General features: G+C 45.8%; 2 protein-coding genes across 2 annotated transcripts in view; both read left to right on the top strand.

The window, feature by feature from the left end:
• Positions 1-3,201: 3,201 nt before the first annotated feature.
• Positions 3,202-9,811, top strand: EPCAM (epithelial cell adhesion molecule). Its single transcript, XM_032684468.1, is given in 12 exon segments — positions 3,202-3,357; positions 3,776-3,880; positions 4,494-4,734; positions 5,015-5,080; positions 6,245-6,308; positions 6,665-6,766; positions 6,933-7,017; positions 7,020-7,060; positions 7,062-7,134; positions 7,512-7,546; positions 8,192-8,212; positions 8,214-9,811. Coding segments are annotated over 12 exon segments (927 nt in total). The 5' UTR covers positions 3,202-3,284; the 3' UTR covers positions 8,235-9,811.
• A 5,342-nt stretch (positions 9,812-15,153) lies between these two features.
• MSH2 (mutS homolog 2) overlaps positions 15,154-15,763 on the top strand; it is a 47,084-nt gene continuing 46,474 nt past the window's right edge. Inside the window, 2 exon segments of the mRNA XM_032683819.1 lie at positions 15,154-15,284; positions 15,286-15,377. Coding sequence (XP_032539710.1) covers positions 15,160-15,284; positions 15,286-15,377 — 217 coding nt within the window. The 5' untranslated portion in view covers positions 15,154-15,159.

Genomic DNA, 15,763 nt, shown 5'->3' with positions numbered 1-15,763 from the left:
ACTTTGGTTATCTTCACAAGGGTACACCCAAAACCAATCAGGTTTGCAGCCTCTGAAGAATCTCAGTTAGAGCTCGATTGCCAAATACCCCAGTGGCACTGATCATGTTCTCTCCACTCATCTCTCTGATCTGCTGACCACAGTGCATGTCACAGCCCCACCTTGCATCGTTTCCTGATACTTCAGGAGTGACTCACACATCCTTGCGACTTTCCCTGAAAGCAGATTTCCCCACTTTCCTGTGCCTGGGGAGTTTCACAAAGCCCACCTACCAAATTTGTAGTGAAGACCTGGAAATGACCCGGTAAAAACCTAGCTCAGATCCCAGTATCACACTAATTCTTGTTGGCTTCAGAAAGAGCTGGATTTATCTCCTCAGATTTGATTCGCAGTTCGCAGAAGTCAACAGAAAATCTCCTCACACTGGTGTCAACCTCTCCTGAGTACTTTAGTGAATAGAACTTTATTCTCCAAACAGACCTGAAGCAGATGTAAATTACAGAGCAAAAGTTGAAAAATGAAGATCACATCAGTTTTCCAAATATAGTTTCACATAGTTGGTGTATGTAGGTCTTGGTGACCAAAACTTTTTTTTCTTTTTGCTATATGGCAGAGTCAGTAATGTGCTCGAAGCATTTAAATTATAATTTGTCTGAGCTGTAATTATGATTTAATAAGACTAAACCACAACTAGCCTACACTGCACTGCCTAATCAGCATTCAGCTATTTGATAAGAGGAGGTATCTCCAACAGTTGATAAAATTATCCTGTTTATAACCAATATGCAAGGCCTTACCTTTAAAGCTATGGGCTGAGGAAAGTTAATATAGAACACCCATTGAATAAGGTCATGTATTCCAGCACAAAGAGTTAAAATTGCCACAAAAGTTACAAAGAATACACTGCCTCCCAATCCCCTGGAAACCAAAGTACTTCTGTAATAAAGCTACTGCAATACTCAGGTCCTTGTATCTGTTTAGCCACATGCCTGCTCTACTGGCTTTGATTCTAGGAAGAAACTTCCCTCAACTGTGAAAGAGGGTAAGATCAACACTATTGTGAATGGTCCCTCATTTCCATTGTCTTGCTGGGGAACAACATCACATAGAGCAACTCCCCTTCAAAACTACTGAGCAACATTTAAACAATCATTTTTTCAGATTTGGAAATCATACATTGTGAGCTCTTTATTAGGTCCTGCAAACTGGAGCCAAATTAAGCACCATACTACAAAAAGCAACATGATACATCTATCTTTGTACCATTTAAGTATTTGAAATAAAAAAAAATAAGAAAAAAGGGCAAAAGGCTATAATAAAATTTATTGTTCCTTATTATTAGGGCTTGTGTCGTTCAGCTTGGCAATTTGATAACAAGATAACTTCTCATCTTGAACAAACTGGTACATTTACATAGAAAATGAGCTTACAGTAAGGCAGGCATTTCTGAGCCTATTGAGGCTGCTCATCTTTCCGAAAAACACCATTATTTGACAGCAGCAATGCAAGATGTATCTGAGTCTTCAATCTTCCCAAGTTTTCACATTGCTAGGATCAAGCTTTTATTTTGAGTCTTTGACAAGTGTATCAGAAGAATATAAGAAGCCACAAAAAACCTCAAAAAGAACCAAGATAAATGCTGCAAAACACCAATCTGGGCAGTACCAGGAGCAAACCCAAAGAACAGCTCTTTAACTTGGACCCATCTGAGACAGCACCTACCAGATTGCAGCAGGGCGCTGGATACAAAATACAAAACCAGATACAACACAAACAAGCTGCGCACAGAGACAAACCCACAAAGATAGCTCACCTGCATTTCATTTCAGAACGTGTAAAGCTTCCAAAGTTTCATTAACTGCGGTCTGCCTGTACAAACGCAGCAACATGTTTTTATTGTACAGTGAACTGGTAAGAGAAAATTTCAAGTCTCTGAAAACGCTGTTGATTTCTCATACATGCAGGAACAGACTTAGAGGGATGTCATTCTGCTTTTTTCCTGTACTAAAATAACTTGTTTTTCTCAGGTACTAATATATCTTTCAGAAAGGTCTATGCATATTTTTTAACTGAATTAATAAACTCAAGCTTCAGAACATATTTCCAGTGTGGCATATCTTTTGTCTTCCATTTTGGCACTGCTTTTACTCTTAGGAAAGCCATTTTAAAGCCTGCAGCAGGCTTTCGCGTGTTTCCTTCTCAGCAACTTCGCAGGGCTCTGGCACTACTTCCCAGTTTGTAGGTTCCCACAAAGCTGTGCTGCTCAGAGACAAAGCACCCAGGACTACGTTTTCATGAGCAAGGAAATGCGGGTGTTGCAGCACCAGGAGCGACTCTTCAGAACAGCCCTAAGGTAGAGAGCTCTACTGGGTATAAGAAACAAACAAACAAAAGAAAATAAAAACGAAACACATAACCAGCACAAAGATCCTTACGAAATAGTTCATTCTATACAGACAAGAGTTCAGGTTTTTAAGTTAACTGAGGAATTATCAGGAGCTACGTCCAACACAGAGCAGCTCACAGGGCATCCCCGGACGCGAACAAAGCTCGCTATGGAGTACGAGCATTCACTGCTGGCTCTCGGCTCGACGAGGGGGGGAGCGGAGACACCCCCCGCCGCCCTCCCGAGGGAAGATCCCGGCGGCCACGCGGCCAGGGCAGGGACCTCGGGGCGGCCGCCCCAGCGCGCTGAAGGTCAGCGGCCAGCGCGGGAAGCCCCGCGCCGGGAGGGGCGCCGGCTCTGCTCCCCCTGCTCGTGTGTCACCGCGCAAACACGCCCGGGAGCTCCCTCGATGACTAACAGTTTCTCCTCGACGGCGGGGGCAGCTGTCCCCCGGATCGCCACCGCAGCCCCGTCCCGCCGCCCCTCACAGCGCGGGCGGGGCGGTTTCGCAGCCCTTTTACCGGGCACGGCCGCGCCTCGGGACGCCCCTCGCTCCGCTGCTCCCCCTCCCCATCCCGCCAAAGAGGCTCTGCTTGGGCCGGGCCGGGAGCGGTTCCCGCCCTGCCCCATCCAGTTTCGCCCAGGTGCGGGGGGAGGAGGGGGCGGCGGTGGTTTAATGCGCGCTCGGCTGTCCCGGGGGAGGAGCCGCCGCCGCCCCCCCCCGCGTCCCAGGTGTAACCGGAGCCGGGAGGGCGCGGCGCAGCCACCTCCACCTGCGGAACCTGTCGGGCGGCTCACTCCGCTCCGCCGCCGCTGCCGCGCACGTACCGCTCCCCGTCCGCCCGCGTCCCCGAGGACTTTCCCCCGGCCTCCCCGCGGCCCGTCGCCCGCCCCAGCCATGAAGCCGCTCTGCGGGGCCGCGCTCTTCCTGCTGCTGCTGTTCTGCACCGCCGTCTGTGCCCAGCAGAGCTGTGAGTACCCGCATCCCTCCGTCCGCCCTGCGCCCCGCTCCTGACGGGGCTCCCCCACCCCGGGACCCCCTCCCGCCCCCCGCTGTCCGTGGGGCCGCCCCGGGGGCGCCACCACCGAGTTGCACCCCCCTCCCTCTGGAGGTGCAGGGAGGGATCAGAAGCGCCCGACCCGCGCCCCTTTGTCCCCGACCCGAGGGGAGACCCGGCGTTCCGAGGGAAGCTCTCGCCCCGTTCTCGGGGAGAGAGGGCGGGTGGCCAGGTGGGAAGCGGTGGGGTGCGGGCACGCCACGCCCGGGCGGCGAGGGGCGGCTTTGTCCGTGCTTCCCGGCTCCCGGCGGCAGGGCGCGGGCGGCGGTGCCCGGCTTCCTGCCCGGCTCCCTGCCCGCCGTACCCGCTCACGGCCGCGCTTCTCTTCCAGCGTGCATCTGCGAGATGAACAAGCGTGTCGCCAACTGCAGGATAGACAATACGAAGTGCGTGTGCGACGCCGTCGGCTCCGGCATCACCGTGTACTGCGACACCCGTGAGTAAAAAGGGCGCGGTGGGGAGGCAGAGCGCCGGGATATAGGTGAAAATGACCCTTGAATCCTCAGCAAATAATGGTAGCAAAGAAAAAATACTTCTCCCTGATCTTCCAGGTCAAGTGGCGACGGCAGATAAGGGTTTAGGGTTCCTCCAGTGCGACTTCTGTGGAAATGTGTACGCTTATATTGATGCAGGCTCTCCCCTCCTCCTCTATATTCTTTCTCTAGTGGCAAGGATTCCTCAAAGATGAATATTTAGCTTCCTTGCAAGCACATATCGTCACTTTTCCTACGAATCTAGAGAGGAAAGAGCCTTGTCTCAAGACCTTACTCTAGGTTTGAGCTCAGCTAAGCTGTAAGTGAGCCTCTAGCTGTGAAAAAATGGAAGCTGTAAGTCCTAAGGCTGGACTTCTTAGGCCTTTGTCTTGAGAGGCCGACATACCCAGTTGTATTGACTTTATGCACCACCTACACCTTAGACACCTGCTCTTCCATGTAATGGCTTCAAATCTGGTTGCTGCTGATGTAATCTTGTGTTTCTACGGACTAAGAGCTCCGTTTTGGACATGCGTGGTCTGTTGCTGCATAACGTGACTTTCTGGTTATTTTTAGTGACTCCAAAATGCCTGTTGATGAAAGCAGAAGTGACGGGCTCAAAATCAGGGCGTCGGGAGAAACCAAAAGATGCATTTGAAGATACCGATGGCCTTTATGATCCTGAGTGTGAAAACAGTGGTGCTTTCAAGGCGAAGCAGTGCAATGGAACCACCTGTTGGTGTGTGAATACAGCTGGTGTTAGAAGAACTGACAAACATGATGCAGACTTGAAATGCAATCAATTAGTCAGAACGATGTAAGTCTTTCAACAGGGTGTGCTGTGACATGAAAACATTCCTGTATGAGGCTCTGCCTTGTGTGAATGATGTGCTGAGAATGAATGAAGATGGGGCAATAAGCACTTGGTTACTGCTGGGGTTTTTTTCTTCAGAAACAGGAGACCTTGAAGGAGTTTGGAAGGGACTTTGGTTGCTTTGTTTTTATCTCACTGTTCTGTTTTTTAACCTGGGGTTAGATTTTTTTTTTTGATATGAGTTTTATAGGCACATGCTTTAAGAATATTCATTATACTTTAGTTGGATCATCATTGAAATGAAACATGCTGAGAGAAATGCTCCTCTGAACGCCGAATCTTTAAAGAAGTAAGTGATGATTGTAAGATGTCATGTCATGTCTGCATGCTCTACTAGATATCTAGTGTAATTCTAAAAAAATTTTTTAAAAGCACTGTAAAACTTATGAACTGATTTGTAAGACAGCTGAGACGTGAGCTATGAATCCTTCATAGAAGTGGTTTAATTTTTATTGGAAATAAATTAACTGCTGAGATTCATTTCCATTTAAAATTGATTTCTACCTTTTTTTTTTTTCTAAAATCAATATCCTAAAGGAATGGGAGGGGATAGGTGATACTGGCTAGAAAGTAAACTGACAAAGATGGCAGGGGGACTACATAGAAGCAGCGGGAGAAAAAGGACAGTTTAGTTATTTGCCTGTAACAAAATCCTATTTCTCTCTGTAAGAGATCATATAGCAAGAAAGATATGCTTGTAGCTATTAGATATTCCACTTTATGGAACAAAAGCTGCTGCCCTCCAGATCCTCTTCTGTATAACACTGCAGTAGTGTGTTTATTTTCGATAAGTGCATCTTCATTGTAGGAGATAACTGAACTGTAGTATACTTTATAAAGAGAGTGTACGGGATTTGGCTGGGGATGGAGTTAACTTTCTAGTGGCAGTTGTAAGGTGCTGTGTTTTAGACCAGTGACCAAAACAGTGCTAATAAGTCACTAATATTTAGATGTTGCTGGAACAGGGCTTACATAATGTCAAGACCTTCTCAACTCTCACTCTGCTGCCCCAGGGAGTAGGTTGGAGGTGGGCAAGAGGCTGGGAAGGGGACAGGGCTGAACTGAATTGACTGAAGAAATAACCCACTATTGTATAATGTCATGCTCGGCAATAAATCTGGGGGAAAGTTTTTCCCAAAGTAGCCATTGCTCGGCTGAGTGATTGTTGCTTTGCATCAATTGGGGTTTTTTTTTTCCCCCACCCAATGCTTTAGTATCAAACTGTCTTTATTTGACCCATGAGGGGTTTTTTTCCTTATTTTTGCCCTTCTGATTCTTTTCCCGATCATGCCAGGGGAAGTGAGTGAGAGACTAGTAAACATTAGCTGCTGGCTGAAGCTCGTCCCCACAGAGAGACTGCAGGAAAAAACAATTACCCTGGTCTTTCTGCTTCTGAAATAGTATATGTGTTAAACTAGGTACTGTTTCTAACACGGGCTTTAATATCCTACAGGTTCTTCATGGATACAATTACCAATCGTTATTTGCTGAATGGACGCTATATAACTAATGTTGTGGTAAGAGGCACATAATTTTTAGTAAAGTATCATTATTTTGCTGTGAGTAACTTTGAAAACTCTGGTTGACTAATGCAGTATAGCAATGAGTCTAATTAGAAGCTCTCAAGTAGTGACACTTATTAAGCAGTTAGCAAATAGCTGTATCTGAACTAGAATGCTGAGAAAGATGCACTGTTCTCCTTAGTCTGTAGATGAATTCTTTGCTTCCATAAAAAAGTGGAATTTGAATCATACTGTAACAGTTGGCTGAGATGAAGTATCATAAACTTGATTCAGGATGTGGGTTGTGAGGTGGATCATAATATTTTGCTAGTCTTTTAAACTCCTTCTTATACCACACTGTATTTTTGCAGTATGAAAACCCATACCTTACTATTGATCTGAAGCAGAATTCCTCAGACAAGTATTCTGGAGGTGTGGATATAGCTGATGTGGCCTACTACTTTGAAAAAGATGTAAGTGTGTCCTGGGTAAAGTCTGCCAGAGGCTGGCTTGTGTGTACTGCACTGCATTCGGGAATCTTGTTGTGTACAGGCTAAAGCAAGGTGAATTATTGCAGGGCCTGGATACTGCCTACTACGATGTGAACTAGCAAGTCTCTCCCTTTGCTATCGGTTTTAGGTGAAAGGTGACTCCATCTTTCATACTAACAGACTAAATCTCAGCATTGATAACGAAGAGCTGAAGCTTGAGAGGACAGTGGTCTACTTGTTGATGAAATAGCACCAGAGTTTTCCATGAAGTCTCTGGACTCCTGGCCTGATTGCTGTCATTGTTGTAGTAGTGATAGCAATAGTTGCTGCAATTGTTGTTCTGGTAAGTTCTAACAAAGCTGCCAACGGTGCAATTTGGGAAGTAATAATGTACCAGGGTAATTGGATGCTGATAGAAACAGTCTCCCTCTCTAAATTGGCTCACTTCTGCAGACTTGAGAGATGGGAAATTGATGATGGGCATACTGTCACTTTAAAGTTAAAACTGAAGATTGTCACACTGAAAAACAAGTATGGGGAACAATTCACTGAGATTAAGAAAGTACCTCTGCTTTAAAGTAGTTGAGAGTGACACACAACATCTTTTGTACCTCACTTTGGAAGGATGGGGGGAAGGACAGCTTCAAGTTTTGTGTTTTAAAGTCAAAACCAGATTAAGTTACAAGTAAATCAAGAATAAAAAAAATTGTATTCTTTTACAGGTCTCCAAGGAGAAGGAAAGGGAAGTACGTGAAAGCTGAGGTAAATAATTTTATTGTGATCTACATACGGAGGAGGTTGACCAGAAACCAGAAACTCCGAATTTTGGTGTAGGTTGAAAGCTTGCTTTGGGTGCTTCATCTGTGTTCAAGGAGATGAAGTATTCACATTCGTAGCTAGTTTCACATCTGTGTAGTTCTGCACACTTCCCAATGGGAACTGGTGATCTGCTGTTTCGCTGATCTGGGGGGTGGGGTGCGCTCGACGGCAAGTACTACTTTACATATCTATAGGCAGGGGCTGTACAATCCACAGGAAATAATGATAGTCTTGTTCTGTAACGAAGACCTTTACTGAGGTATTTGCATGCAGCTTTGCAGTGTCTATTGAAGAGCTACTTTCCAATGGCCTAGAAAACGGTGCTTCACGCCAAGTGTGGAGTCTTTTGTAAAGTAATTCCAACAATTGTTGTAGCTACATAGAAACGTCTGCTTCATGCACACCACCCTAAATAGTGCTTTGTTTTAACAAAAAGAAAAAAAAAAAGCTGGTGGTTTTAGTATGGTTGATAGTGTTGCATCAAACGCATTTGCTAATAAAAATCCAAGCTGCTAAATCCCACCGACTTCTGAGTCTTAACGTTGAGAAGTAGCACAACTGTTGATTCCCTCTACCTCCTCCCCTCAGGTGAAGGAAATGAATGAAATGCTATAGAGGACTGAATGCTTAACGAAAACAACTGAAGACAAGCAAGATTCAAACAAGAAGACAACAAAACATAATTGAAGGCATGGATCTTAACTCTTAAAAGTTTCCTCCTGAAAGGGAAGCAGTTGTGCTCACTTACTGATTGGTAAAACAGCCAAGATTGGTACCATGCTTTACTATTGTTGAGGGTTAAATCTTAAACGCCCTGTCTCACTCAAGTCAAACTTAACTATTGCTCCCCGATTTACTTTTTTTTTATGATGATAAAATGAGTTGTCATCTGCTGTTACTAAGGGTTTTGGAGCATACATGCTTAAATGGTTATTTTGCCCTTGTGGGAGTTTGTTGAAAATGATTGTGTAGCCATGTTGTAATGAGACTGTCTCCTGTATACTAACATGATGTTTTTATGGCAGTTTGTACTATTTGCAGTTGCTGTACTTTTTATGACTTGAATTAATAAAACTTGGAAACAGGCTTCTACTTCTTCCAATGTTGAAATGATGATCTGCTAAGTTATCATGCTTACAAATTGTAGTTTAATATTTCCCTTAAAGGAAGCAACCTCAGCATAGGTGAAAATATCCTAGAACTCCAGGTAGCAGTTTGTTTTAGACAGCTAATATCTAAATAGCATGATAGTTTTTCTTGAAACTGTGAAACAGCTTGCAACAGGAGTGAAATGAAATACGGATTGTTGTATAAAAAATCCAGATGCTGAGATGTAGTAATTTCAGGAATGCACTAGAGTACTCTTTCAAATGCTATGTTAGTATTTAAAATAAGCCTCTAATCTAGAACATCTCTGGTGCAGGGTTGGGGGTGGGCAGGTTTGGCATCTGATGGTGGAGCTAGGGAAGAGCAATTTACACTATTACTGTGATTTGCTAAGCTGTCCATTGCAAAGCTGTTGCACAGCAAGAAGCTGTTTCTGCTTTTGTTACTGTTCACTGTCCTGGAGGCAGACCAGACTTACACGGGCTGTCTGCCTCCCAGAGCCTTGGACAAGAGAGCTTGCTTTGACTGTCAGTAATCTGTGTCACATATGTTGGCTAGAAATCCATCCAGCATATCTGATTTATAAAGGAAATGCTGTAACTCCTGTTGCCAAAGAAATAATGAGATGCAAGATAAGGAACCTGAATGACAAACCTTGTTACTTATGTGGTGTTTGTTTTGACCCCCACTGCCTAAACCAGGAAAATAGGATAAACTACTGAGAGGATATTTATGTACTGTTCATAAAATTAAATGTGAAGCATACCCTATCCTGTGTGCCTGGCAGATACCACAGGGAAGTCGCTGAACTGTGTTGATGTACCTCTGTCACAGCTCACCAGGATGCCTTCTGCCTTTCAACAGGGTGGTACCTGACACACTTGTGTTGCTGTGTTGGATATTGTACAAAAGTCCTGCAGTAGGGGGTTTACTGGAGTGTTTTGTAGCCTGTTCCAGCAGCTTTGTCAGTGGTAACTTCTGTAGGGCAGGCTCTCCCCCTGCTGATACATTGCCACTCCCTTTGTGCCAGGTATTTGGGCGGTTTGCTGAGGTATGAGTTTAGTACAATCCTGTAAGCTGTTAAATAAATAAAGCCAAGTTTTCAGTAAGTTTCGTCTTGTGCTGAGTCCATGTGTTTTATTGTCTTCCCCAATGCTTCTGTGTCAATATTCTCTAAACTCTCTTAAATGCCTGCAATATGGTATCTTTGCCATGTTCTTTCTCCCTAAGATCCTAATGCCATTGTTTCTCTCCTGCTCTCCCTACCCTCCCTATCCAATTTCAACACGGTTTTGGCCTGTGGGGTGGAAAGAGTGTGTGCTGTGGCTGAGCTGGAGCTGCACATGTGCTGACTTGACTGGGCTGGCTGGTATGTACCTGCTGTGTGGCCTGGACCTTGTCCCAGGACGTTTGTTTGAACATCATTTTCTCCCTACTTTTCCCACACTAGAGGAAGGCATATAGACAAGACACTTTTCAGGTTTTTTTTTACCTAATGAGTTTTTGTGTTAGATATGAAGCTTAATGTTTCAATGTTGTCTTTTGGTCAAATTTGTCTGAAACTAGCAAGCGTAGAAAACCACAAAGTTTACAGAAATGAGTATAAGTGGATGTAACTACTGTGTTTCTGAACTCAGTTACTATGTACAAACATGATGCTGCTCAGCTCTCAAAAGATTAGTAATAGGTTTTTTTCCTTAGTTCCTGTATAAATAGTTTTATTGACCTCTATATTGGCTTTTACAGTGTTCTGTTTTGTTTACTACAACACTGCACTTGTCTCAATATCTGGATGTATAAAATTTGTGTACTTACAGGGAAATGGAAAATTATGAGGGGGGGAAAAGACCTGAGAAATTAGTATTATTTACCAATTATTGGTATCCTCCAGGTTATTGTGTTTCATAGCCTTTTTATAGCTAGAGGACATTAATGTGCTGGAATAAAAAAAAAAAGGTGCTATCAGATAGTGTCAACTCCTCTACATATGCATATAATATTTCTTCTCATATATAGAGAACTTTTTAACTGCTGGCAAAAAAATAATTGCTATTGAAAATAATACAATATTAAATAGCAAAATACTAAGTGTTCTCTATTTTGACACCTGGAAAACCTTCAGTAAAGTTAAGTGAGTTTCCTGTAAAAGAACACAAGTAATAGAACTTAAAGGACTATAGTCACTGCATCAATTTTAACTAGGTAAATATTTTGATGCTTCCCATTTGTCTTATTCATTAACTACCTTACGTGAAGGAGCATATATTTTTAAATGTGAAGTTCTGCACAAAACTGAGATACCATGTTTCCCCTCTTCTAATGTAATGTCAATTGTGAAAAGCATATGAGGGCAGACAGATTGAAGATTTATTAAGCAATTTGAGACTAGATGAGAGTTTTGTTACAGAGAAAAGATGGACACAAACTGTGCCAGAAACTCTAGTAATAATTATTTATCTTAGTGCCTATGTACAGCATGGGAAAATAGTGTTTGTACAGGCAAGTGCAAATCTATTACTTCCTTGTGAAATATTACATTAGCAAATATATATTAATTACTGCTGAGTAAAATTAAATACATGTTATGCAAAGACAATGAAGACTTTTTAGAAGAGGGTATGCAAATGATGTATTTGAGAGAGAATGACCAATAAAGTCTATTTATTACAACTTTCTTCCAAGACTTAAATAATCCCTAAGTGCAGTTTCCACAACTACAAAATGAAAGGTCAGCGTTGCCTGTGTAGGGTCTGTTGACAGTTCTGTCCTCCTTATCTTCCTGAACAGTCAGAGTAAGTTTGGTAAGAGAAATAACATTGTTTGTGAACCATGTTTATTTATATCCTCACCTGCTGGACTTTGATCAGTATATTATACAGTGACTTGGGGTTACAGACTGTTTGAAATAGCCTGAAAGACATTCTAGGCAACTAAAAATGCTACCAGCCCCGCTGCTCCCATTTTACACCTGGTAGTTAGTGAATTCTAGCAGCTCCCAGGGGAGGCTGTGGGCTGGTATTACTAAGGTCCATCACTAGGCATACAGGCAGTCAGGTACACTGCAGGGGTGCCTTGTATGCTGGGGACAGTTGGGCACAAAACTGAAGAGTTTTATGAACTTTGCAAAAACCTTTGTCCTCCTTGGCTTAGCAGTGACATGCAATGGCTGGCATATGCAAGGGAAAGGGTAGTGGATGACAAGGAGGTGATGTGTCATGTTAGAGGAAACGCTGACCAGCTTATAACAGTGTGTAAACTTCACACACGTTCAGGTGCCCTGCCAAGTAGAGCATGGTTGTGCCAAATCTGAGTAAAAAAAGTACACAGAAGAAAGTTAAAAGGTTCTTTACAGGCAACAGGCACATTTTCTGGTTTCAACTTACATTATCTAAATATTCTTATCTTTGTTAATGTTATCTTAAGTCTCTGCTGCACTGTATGTGTGCACATATAGCTACCATCAGTTTAATAACCACAAATTTCTGGTGACATCCCCACCAACTTGAAAGCATTAGGGATGCCAATGATCACACTTGTACACTGGTTAACCCCCGTGAAAAAGAGTTATTTTTTTCTTAAACTTTTTCTCCCTATAGAGTTGTTAAAGCACATCCATTTTCCTAACTGAAAAGCCATTGCAACCTTTCTCTATATGCCACTTATGCACAAAAAGGCAACCAAATTAATTAAAGTCTAGATTAGCATCCATTTTCCATCTGCCTGTGTGTAACAATTAAAGCCATCTTCTCATTCCTGTCGCTCCCTGGTAGGCAAGAGGAGAAAGCAGGAGGGTTCTGTTACCTACAGCACGGTGAAGCAACCAAGCCTGGCAACAGGAACCGATCCCCACTCAGACCTGTGATGATCAAACAACGGGGACAAAGAAAACGGCAGAAGCTCAAAGGAAAGGTAATCAGGCCGTGATGTTTATGCAAGTGATGTACAATATACATGTTTTCAGCGGACTGTGTCCACCCAGGCTAAGAACATTAGCGGCCTTAACATTAAGCAAACTGCTGAATGAGGAGGTGTAACCAGCCCAGGGGAGAGAGAGGGAAACGCTGCAACATGCAGCAATTACAGCTCAGCAGACATTACTTTACCTGTTTTGAGATGGTAATGAGCTCCCTGGAGTCCCCTCTCTCTCCAGCTGTTTGTACAGGACACTCTTCCTCTTGTCCTTCTCCCGCCTTATCTGTATGTAGCCATCCCTGTGTAAGTGTACAAAGACAAGCAGTCTTTGTATAGCTATTAAAAATGTGTATTTTGAGCTGACCTGGTATTATTGCCTCTTGACAAGGTTGCCTGACAACTGTAGGTGCCTTAAGAGGGTTACGTCTTTGCTAAATGACAATTTTTAGGCTGTTATTTCCTACATGAGTACTGCTGCAAGCAAACTCTTTTGGTGAAGGGAAGTATTGGACCAGATTATGCCACTTCTAAATGAGCTGTCATGTTTTCGAGTGCTATGGAGAGAAGAGGAAGATTTTGGGCAACTACAAATCTGTCAAAGCTCTAGTAAACTGCTTTCCTCCTTTCTTACTAAGTCAAATGAAGGCAGATGGACTTTCTCTTGCCACAAGAACTGCCTGTGGTCCTTCAGCAAAGGCATTTACAGAAGGGCTTTGAAGGCTTTTTCTGGAAAAAACTGTGTTTCCTCAAGGGTACAGGATTGGAGCGTGAGGCGGGAAAGGCTGAAGTGGGGATAGGAAGCCGAGGCAAGCCCTGGTCAGGAATGGGCAGAGGTGGAAACACCAAAGTAGTTCCTGGAGTGGAAGAGGCAGCACATGGCAATACCTTCAGACTATGTTATTAGTGGAAAAAGGCTCAGTGGAAAAAGGATAGTGTGAAAACCCAAAGTAGTTCTTATGTGGGGCATCTGAGGGCATTTTGGAAAGCATCTATGATACCAGTATTAAAGAGGAGGCATGTTGATTCCCTGAGTAGAAAAAGAAGTCCCAAAAGCATTCCAAAGCTGGAAACAGGGCTGGGCTGGAGGAAGACAGAAAGGATGGCAGGTGATTTTCAAGAAGCTGATGAAAATAGAGTGGAATGAGAGAGAAAGCAGTGGTATGCAACAAAAGGTACACTGTAGCAGCAAGGCCCACAAAACCAGAAGAAAAGGATTTATGTAAGAAATGCTGAGGCATGTAAAATATGTGTTTTGTCTGTGAGTGATAGGGTGCAGGCAGCTGGATCAGGAAAGAATAATGGTTTAGAACTGACTGGAAAGGTTAAAAAGCACTGCAAGGCAAGAGGAGTTTTCAAAAGACTTGATGTAGCTGATGAAACATGGGATTTCTCATTATTCTCTCACAATAATCACTACATGAAAGTTTCTCACCTACACTGTTTCTATTCTTTGTGTCTTTACAGCACAAGGAAAACAAACAAAAAGAAAAATGCTTAGGTCATTGCCAGGAAAAATAAAAAACTGAAGCATTCTGGGCACAAGGGCCGCACTGTAGTCAGGGCTGGGGGGTTTCGCTTGAGTGATGCCAGGCAGTCGTGCCCTGTCTGTCCCTGGGTACCCCGTGGGTAAATGGAGGTCAAGTCTTGGGGGTGTTTTTGCCATTTGTAATACTCCTGGTGCTGCCCGGGAGGAGCGACCCCTCCCTGTATGGACGGGCAAGAGAAGCTTTTGTGCTTGCCGGAGGGGGCACGTGAGTCTCTGGGCACCATTCCCGCTGTAAGCAAAGCAGGGCCTGTCAGCCACGGTCCCTGCCTGCTGGCGGTCGGACTGAGCGGCGTGACAGCCCTGCTCTGGGGCTGTGTTACAGCATTTGCCTTCTGGTCAGCCTGTGAAAGCAGCTCAGCACACTGAGCCCTGAGGACCTCCATGCTCCAAGTCCACTGGACACTCTCCTCCTCATGGCACCTATCGGCAGGGCTGCCAGGGGCACACTGATTGTCCAGCATTAGGTGGGACAATCAGGAGGAATTTCTTCACAGAAGGTGAGCAGATATTGAGCGGGCCTGCCCAGGGAGCGGTGGAGCCACCGTCCCTGAAGGTGTTTAAGGAGGGACCGGACGTGGCACTCAGTGCCATGGTCTAGTTGACGTGGTGGTGTTCGGTCATAGGTTGCACTTGATTATCTCCGAGATCCTCTCCAACCTTACTGAGTCTGTGATTCTGAGATTAAGGCAGCGCCGCCTCCCGCGCTCACCCCCCCGGCCCAGGCCCAGCCCCGCGGGCTCGCCGTTGCCATGGCGGCGGGGGGGGCGGACCCTTCGCGCTCCGGCAACGCGCGCGCGCACCCGCCATTTAGGGGCGGGGCGAGCCTGACGCGCGGCGCGGACACCGCAGCGATTGGGCGGGGCGGGGCGGGGCGGGCGTGACGCGCGGCGCGGACCCCGCAGCGATTGGGCGCCGCCGCTGGCGCGCGCGCGGCGCTGTTGGCGGGAGGCGGCGGCTGTGGGAGCAGCGGCGGCGGCGGCGGCAGCGCAAGATGGCGGTGGAGCCGCAACGGGAGGCCGTGTGGCCCGAGGGCGCGGGGGCCGACGCGGGCTTCGTGCGCGCCGTGCTCTCGCTGCCCGAGAAGCCCGAAACCACTGTGCGCTTCTTCGAGCGCGGGACTACGACACGTGCACGGCGTGGACGCGCGGCTGGCGGCCCGCGAGCTCTTCCGCACCCGCGCCGTCATCCGGCAGCTGGCGGGGGCACCGGGTGGGTGGGGGCGCGGGGGAGCCCCGGGTCGCGACTCGCCTTCCCGGGGCTGGCTGCGGCGGGGCGGGACCCGGGTGGCCGGAGGGGAGCGGGGGAAAGAGGGAGCGGCGGGCATGGTGGTGGCAGCTGCCCCTGGTAGCCCCAGGTAGCCCCTGGAAGCCCCGGTAGCCGGTGCAGCGGTGCCCCGTTCCCAAGGGCAAGGCCTGCGGGATGTCACTGTGATCTGGTGGTGTCTTGGGCAATATGATTGCACGATATTTTCTGTACTAACTGAGGATGGGCCTCATAGCGTTCCATGGTGCAGGTGATGGGTAAATAATGGTTTATTGTTTACCATTGAATAACGATGGCCTGCAGAAGTAAGTAACATTTTATTATGAATTGCA

This window comes from Chiroxiphia lanceolata, chromosome 3 (genome assembly GCF_009829145.1).
Source record: "Chiroxiphia lanceolata isolate bChiLan1 chromosome 3, bChiLan1.pri, whole genome shotgun sequence".
In the NCBI taxonomy this organism is placed as follows: domain Eukaryota; kingdom Metazoa; phylum Chordata; class Aves; order Passeriformes; family Pipridae; genus Chiroxiphia; species Chiroxiphia lanceolata.
The sequence above is the reverse complement of the archived record's forward strand: the minus strand, read 5'-3'. Positions and strand labels throughout refer to the sequence as shown.